This window comes from Benincasa hispida, chromosome 5 (genome assembly GCF_009727055.1).
Source record: "Benincasa hispida cultivar B227 chromosome 5, ASM972705v1, whole genome shotgun sequence".
NCBI classification, from domain to species: domain Eukaryota; kingdom Viridiplantae; phylum Streptophyta; class Magnoliopsida; order Cucurbitales; family Cucurbitaceae; genus Benincasa; species Benincasa hispida.
The window spans coordinates 51,010,431-51,018,336 of record NC_052353.1 but is presented as its reverse complement, the minus strand read 5'-3'; the positions used below and the strand labels follow the sequence as shown (position 1 = coordinate 51,018,336).

The 7,906-nt window shown below is 35.0% G+C and overlaps 1 protein-coding gene across 5 annotated transcripts; it reads left to right on the top strand.

Moving 5' to 3' along the window:
* Positions 1-369: 369 nt before the first annotated feature.
* On the top strand, positions 370-5,098 carry LOC120078368 (SNF1-related protein kinase regulatory subunit beta-2-like). 5 transcript variants are annotated; one of them, XM_039032633.1, is made up of 6 exons: positions 370-587; positions 1,114-1,304; positions 3,075-3,268; positions 4,031-4,212; positions 4,314-4,476; positions 4,570-5,098. In XM_039032633.1, the coding sequence occupies exons 3-6, from the start codon at positions 3,077-3,079 to the stop codon at positions 4,897-4,899; spliced, it is 867 nt and encodes a 288-aa protein (XP_038888561.1). In that variant the 5' UTR covers positions 370-587; positions 1,114-1,304; positions 3,075-3,076; the 3' UTR covers positions 4,900-5,098. The 5 variants fall into 5 exon arrangements, with proteins under 5 accessions (XP_038888561.1, XP_038888563.1, XP_038888560.1 ...); XM_039032635.1 differs by lacking the exon at positions 1,114-1,304 and having other exon boundaries at positions 372-587; positions 4,097-4,212; XM_039032632.1 differs by lacking the exons at positions 370-587; positions 1,114-1,304 and adding an exon at positions 1,337-2,921.
* Positions 5,099-7,906: the final 2,808 nt, after the last annotated feature.

Sequence of the window (7,906 nt, the reverse complement as noted above, 5' to 3'; positions counted from 1 at the left end):
TACGTCATCATCAACCAACATTACCATAATGCCCTTAGTTTTGTTGTGCTTGATTTTCTCCTTTCTCTATTTTTTTTAGTGGTTGTTACCAAATTATTTTAAATGTCTTTTTTGAGTTTTAGTTGAAATTGGTTCGTTAGATCTATTTGCAAAGAGTGAGAGAGGAGAGCGGGGGAATGAGAGTGTGAGAGGGAGAGACCAACTTGAAGGCACAATAATCTATTTTGATAATTTCACTCGACCCACTCTCGAATATGATGTAACCTAAAGGACACAATCTTGAAAATTAGAAATTTGGTCCAATTTCATTTTAGTCCAAAATTTTGGATTATTTGTACCATTATCCCTACTTGTATTCTCTACACTCGGAGGAAAGCTTTGGACTTCTGGGTAAGCTACAGGGAGTAGAGTAGAGAAGTGGAGCCTTCTCGTAATTCTCTTCAACGAGGTTGAGGACAAGAATTACATATCAAAGTTTTCAAGGAAATTGCACAACCATAGTCAATTGGGGCTGGAATTGCATATGACCATCGAAAGAAGAGATGGAAGCATCGAAAATTCCAAGCTAAATGGACGGTCCAAACAAGGTAGTGCCTCACACTGTAGCTTTCTGTCATACCCACATTCTTTCCCCCTCAGATTGAATGGAAATTGAAATTGAAATTGAACTGAATAAGCCGTGGCAGTTCTGCAACCATACAAATATTGTTACCCTTTTCTTATTTTTCATCGGAACCACTTGCAAGGCGTTTGACAAAATGCCTCAATGGGTAAGTAAAAAAGTTTTTCTTTAATGGGTCCACTTTACAACTTGCTAATCAATTATCAACCGAGTTGGAAAAATGGTTTGATTCTTTTGAATTAATACGACAGCAATTGTAGTTGTGAATGAATCCCATCAGTCTAAATCACTATAGTCTATAGAAACTACAGGTTGAAGGGAAAAAATGTTTATTTTATATCAATAATTGGTAGTTGTTTGTTGTATTGTATATTTGTACTAGAGTTAGTAAGATATGTTACATTAAACTTGGACCCTGTAATCACCAAATCCAGATAATTGTGAATGGGATTGCTTTGAATGTTAAGAAACAGTGAAGATTTTTATGGCAGCAATGGAGATGTCTCTTTAGAAGATCTAGATCGAGCACATTGCTATCAGGATGGGCCAACGAAAGAAGGAGCAGACTCATGTAGATGCTCCACCGAGTGGCAGTGTCAGCATCTCCAACTTGGTGATGCCAACATATAACCACCAAACTCTCAACTCCATACGCAAAAGGAGGGCAGTGGAAGTTTACGATGTACGTGCTACCTCCTAACATGGCCTGCATTTATTTTGGGGGGTTTTTACATCCCTCTCCCTCTATATATCTCTCTCTACCTATCTCTCTTCTTCTTTTTCTTTTTCTTTTTTCTTTTTTTTTTTTTCACTCTGCTTCTGCTCTGGTTGTTGATTGTTGAGAGAGAAAAATCACTTTCATTAGATTCCTGCACTGCCTTTTTCCCAAAGGACCAAATGATTGCAAAAGTTTAAGCCTAGAATTGGTATCATTTCCCCTCAACTAATTTCCCCTCAACTTTTAACTGTCTATTGTTGATTGGATGGACAAAAGAACGAGATGCCACTTTACCTTTTCCTTTTGATACTTCTCTACACCTTAGTCTGGTTCCTCTGGGTTTGGCCATTGGGTTTGTTTTGAAGTTCTTTTTCTAATATATTTAAATATTATATTATCACATCATATAGAGAGGACGTCACTCAGTATTTCTAATAAGAGGATCCTCTCTTGAATGAAAAGTGCTTAATCCAGCGTTCCCTCAACTTCAGTCTCTCTCAAGGTATTAAGTGATTTGGACAACACTAATTGAGTGATCTCAATGTTTTGATCTGCTTTCTGTAACCTTACAGCACATTTGAGCGTTGATCCATCTGCTGACTTGCTGTCAAAAGGGTTTTCCTTGAGATTGATTTGAATGGGGAGGCAATTTTACTTTAGGAATGTCTTTCCGGGGGGGTAAGTGAGAGAAAGAAAGACAGCGCTTCGTGGGCTTGCAAAAGTAGCGCTTTTGCTGCTTTCAGTTACTTGGATTTCCACCCACATTGAGTATTTTTCTTTCATACAATAACAAGTACAAGTTTTCTTAGCTAACATCTTCTTCCTTAAGCAAACCAGATCGAGGTCAGGCCTAATATCATATAATATTTCTCTTACAAATGTTTGTAAGATGAGTTCTACAGTTTTCTTGTAGAAGGTTTCTCAAATATGTACAAGAAGTTGTTATCTGAAAGCAACATCTAGTTCTAATCAACAGCTCATGCTTGCTTGTTCTAAGCGGGAGTTTTCTGTCTTTTCAAGCCATTTTTGGCAATTTTCTAACATAATCTATTAATTAATGAGTTACCCATGGCCATGAGCATGAATTCGAGGTCCCATTAGCCCAGATAGGTAAAAACAGTAATTTTGAACTATGATTTGGAGCCAATCTCAATGCAGTGGCTATTCAGGAGTGGCTGTTGAAGCCTCCAAAAGACCCCTCGCAGACGTAGGAAAATAAGTAATAATGTTGATGACGAGGCAACATTCCCTTTTAAATCATCATAATTACCAACCCACTGAAGGAATCTTCCAAATTCATTGGAGAATAAAAAACCACTGTTTATCGTTCAGTTGGATTTTTTTTAATCACAGCTAGAGGGGTTTGGGCTGAAAAGAAGGAAAATAAGGGAGAGAAAGTGCCCTTCTGAAGGAAGAGAGAGAGGGAGAGAGAAGACAAATTGCACTTTCCAAAATAAAACATAGCCGAACTCCATTAATACACAGCTGCAGCCTGCATAAGGAAGATGCTAACAGAATCCTACCTTTACCCAACTCTTGGTTTGGATTCTAAATTTTTATGGGATTGATCGACTGACGTAAGTATGTGTAAAAAACTTATGCTTTTGTGGGTTTTTGTTGTTTGCCTGTATCTCCTGATGGCTTTCCTTATTCTTTCAATTTACCCAATTTTTTAATTAGAATTTTGATTTGGGTTGTCGTTATATATACCCTGGTTCTTGTGCTGTTTTTCAGTTATGGACAATGCTGAGGGTAGGAAAAATGAAGAAGGCCCCTCTGGAGTCCATAAGTTTCAGGAGAATCATGACCAAAGGATGGACTGTGTAGACGATGTTGCACATACCAGTTACAACACTTGCACCTTTTTTGAGTCCAGAATTCAGATTTCTCCACAAATCTTAGGCTCAGAGCTCATCTCTAATCCTGAGGTTTGTTCTTCCATATCTTTCTTCGTTTTTTAAGTTCATGATTATGCACTCTCTCTCTCTCTCCCACTTCGTTGATTCTTTGAACTAAGGAATATTTCTGGACCTTGTTAATTGGGTGCATCCGCATTTTCTTTTTAAAACTATGAGAATTTGTTCTAAGCATCCTGATATGCTAAATAATCGAATATGCAGATTATTGTCTCTTTTAAGCTTTTTCGTTAATGACTTGGTTGCATTACAGACGATGGGTCAATCTTCGTAACTGCTCACTTTTCTGCGAATTGTTGGATATATTCTTCTCCTCTCTTCACTCCAGATGAAGACTACTTGTTAGAAAAGCTTTGCTTCCAATATTTTGTGTCAAGAAAATCACGGTCTTTAACTTTGTCCTGAAAATTGTAATTCATGGTTAGTTAGCTACATGTAACAAATTGCTCTTCTGATATTTCTTTCTTTATAGGAAAGGAAAACTCTTCATTTTTCTTTTTATGATTAATATTAAGTGCAATTCAAGCTGTAAAGATAATCGATTTTCCTTTTTTATTATTTTTTGTTTGAAAGTACAAAAGAAAATAGAGCACCTAAAATTGGCATTAATTGCCTAATAACTATGCCAAAAGAGGGTCTCCTACACTGAGTGGGACCTTGTATTTATAAGAACAAATCCGCCAAAAATATTGTACCTACTTCGGTTTATTGAACCACCAATAACACTCTCAAATTCACCTCTCATAGTCCTGTTTTCATTCACTCCATTTCTAGTACGCTACAGTTTCCTTGTCAAGTCCTGGTCTGATGCTACAACCTCAACCTCAATCTTTGCCTCAGAGTGCTGCATTCAGTGAAAATGTGTTGTATGGAACAAGGACGCGAGTGACGATCTCTTGGAATCATGGCGGCAATCAAGTGGCCATCGTTGGATCATGGGACAACTGGCAGACGAGGTATTCGACTTTGATGATGTGCTTTTCTTCTTTATTGTTCTTTTTCATTTTTTAACTCAAACAACCTTTCAAGTGTGTTGAGTTTCATGTATTTCTTTTAGAGAGCTCCTGCAGAACACAGGTGAGAAGTTTGTGGTTATAAAGACTCTGCCAGTCGGTATCTACCACTATCACTTCATAGTTGATGGTTGGTTGATTTATGCTCCAGATCTACCCTGGTTTCGTGATGATTCAGGGAATGCTTACAATATTTTGGACTTGCAGGTAAGTTTCATGGGTTCCCATTGAGAATTTCTTGTTCCTCAAGAATGGCATTGCTGCTGCTCCACATAATTCTCATTGAATTATGTTTTCCAGGGGCATGTTTCTGAATTTCCTGAAAGTATGTCCGAGTTTGAAACTCCTCCATCCCCGCCATCGAGTTATGACAATCAATACTTGCATGAAGATGATTTCAGCAGACCACCACCAGAACTACCTCCACAACTACAAGGAACCATTTTAAATGATCCATCTTCTTCAGTTGATGGTCGACCGTTGCCAGTTACGCCTCAAAGTACCGAATTAAATCATCTCTATCTTCAGAGCAATGTCCAAGATCAGTTTGTAGCACTTGGCTCTACTCTCAGGATTCAGGAAAAGTATGTTACAATGTTTCTATTCAAGCCTTTGTCAAGAACAAGGTGACATCCATACTCTTTTTCCTCCCTCCACCCACATTTTCATTTTCAAAACCGAATCTCAATATTGCTGGAAAAGTTGCCATCCTCGTGAGTTCTATGAGTTGAGGAAGTTAGTGTAGCTAAAGAAAGATTCTTTCACACTGTGCATCATTAATTCAATTGCTACAGTATTCACTCTAAAAACTACTGTCACTCTTGCAAAACTTCTCTCTTCCCTTCAATTATCTGTATTAATATGTTCTGCTTGAAGTCAATTACCGAAGTCGAAATTTCACATATTAGCTGTAATTAATCATTTTATCAGATAACATAAACAGGATTATCCGATTCAACTTAACATAAATAGTTGTCCATTTGAAAATTTTTTGCTAAATTATGAGAGTGATTTTCGTCTACTCTCAAACAATCTTTTCGATTTATAGTCTTAGGTAAAACCGATTTGAGATCATGATGCATAACTATATGTATTTGCTTACCTATACACTTGAGTTAGTACTAGCACAAATCAGTAAGCCATTTTGGTAGAAAATGTATGATGTTCTTAGTCATCCCTTTTCTTGGCCAATCACATTTGGGATTGTGGATGGAAACTGAATGTAGCCAAGGAATGGAGAAGTAGGCTAAGCCATAGTGATGCCATTTCTTTCAAATTTATGGTCTGAAACATCACTATCTGAGGCAGTGAGAGGAATGGAGAGATAGCAGCATCAACTGCAGTCTCTGCTGTGTAGTAATGGCCCATAGTCAGGGCTGAACCTGTCTTTCTTCTCAGGGGGGATGGATGAACTAAGCAAACTTTTGGTCCTTTTTGATACACCAACCCCTTCACTTCCCACCCTCTATTTTCTTCTTACTTTAAAATGGCTTAATTTATGACTTTTGTCCCTTGTGTAAAGTTTTTTTTGTCATTTCTTAGATGATGACTTCTGAAATGGTGAAAAGTGCTCTTTAGACAGTTCGAAGTACTCTATAAAATTTTCACGGGATTATTAGAGGATCAAATGTGGTTTTAAGAAATCAAACAAAAACTGTAATAGGGTGTTTGAGCTTCAAACTCCAAATGGGTGGAGTGGGTTATTATAACACATTTTATGTGTAGGGCTCTAATTATAATATTTGGAACGTGCAACTATTATAACCAACTATTATTCCATCAATGAAATCGTAGGGCTGGCAAATCTTCGTGCCCCTCTTGTTGTGTTACTCATTTTGTAACCAAGATGTAAATCGCATTACACACTTCTTAGCTTGTGCACTTGTTGGGTTGAAATTTGATTTTGTGTAGATCTGTCTTCCAATTCTGAAGATAGAAGAGTCCGTTGGGATTCTCGCTTCTCCTCTTGGTCGTTAAATATTTTAATTGGGGATGTGAGTATTTTTTGTTGTGATTAATTAATATCCTTTTCAAAATAAATAAATAACCTACAATTAACTACAATATTTCAAATCTTTCTTTACTATTTGTTATAGTATTTACTAATTCCTACTCAAACTAATACTCCAAATAAAGACTATTATAATCAACTCAACGTCTCAAACATCATCTGAAATGCTTGTGGAGAAAGCGCTTAAAACATCTTGTTTTTCCAGAACTCATTCTAAACTGACTTTAAATATTGTTGGTTCATTCAGTGACAGAGAGAAGGCAAAGCAAAAAGGGAAATCCATTATGTTGAAATTGGGGAAAGCCAACAAAGGTGGCACTTGAAAAGGTTGTCCTTTGTTAGATGGCTCAGAAAAGAGAGTAAAGATTCGAAGTAGTTTATAAACTATTCTGACTTCATATAAAACAAGGGGAAAAATATAATACAAATTATCTTTCACTAATTTGCCAAATAAAAAAGAATCAAAATTCACAAAAGTAGTAAAATTTAGCCAGAAGTTCACAGTAAGAGTTTTAATTTTAGTTTTTTTTCTTTCTAATATATAAAAACGCAAACACTAACACTACTCATTTCGTTTTTGTGTTTTTGATTTTTGACAATTAAGCCTATGTTCTTTTAATTTCTTACAATGATTTGTATCTTTTTTAAATAGATAGTTGAATTCTTAGTCAAATTTAAAAAGCAAAACAAATTTTTAAAAGATATTTTTTATAGTTTTCAAAATTTGGCTTGGTTTTTCAAACCATTGATAAAAAATAGATAACAAATGAAGTAATTTAGAAGTGGAAATAGCGTCTATAGGCTTAATTTTCAAAAACAAAAATAAAAAATCAAATGATTATCAAAACGGAGTCTAATTTATTTAGAATGGAATTAAAACTTTGTGCTTAAATTTGACTTGTTCAATTAGATAGATGGATATAAAACTAAAATTTTCATATTATCCTTTAGTGCCTTAATCAAGATGATTTCTGTTTAGTTGTGCTTTCTTTCATTCAAAAATAAAATTGGATCTTTATACTTTCAAGTATTTTTATTTTATACTTAGAACTTTGTAATAACAAGCCCACTTTTCAACTTTTCAAAAAAAAAAAAAAAAAAAAAAAAAAAACCACATTTCCCCCTTTATTTTTTTTTTTTTGAAAACAAAAAACTTGATACCACATAATTCTCTATTGAAAGAATTCAACGATATAAACCAAAAACAACTAATATATGAAAATTTAAAATACAAAGAAAATAAGATTTATAACATTTTAAGATTAAAATAAGAGCATCCGTCGACAAAAGGATCACCCTAAGAAGAAATAATTGGACAAAGGTTAATTAAATTGGGTAACACTTTTAGGGATTGTTTGGGGCCTTGAGTTGAGAAAAGATGTCGGAATTTATATTTCTATGAAGTTCATATATTTGTGGAATTCATGGATGTGTTTGGGGTGCATAGTTATTTGGTCTTAGTTCATTTGTCTGTGTTTAGGGTGCACTATTGAGTTTATATGTTTGGAGGTATCTGGTGCAGTTTTTTGAATTCTAAATAATCAATTTTTATGATTATTTATTTTTATTTTGAAATTTTGTTATTCAATAATTTTACCCATATTTAGTTGAATAAGATATGAATTG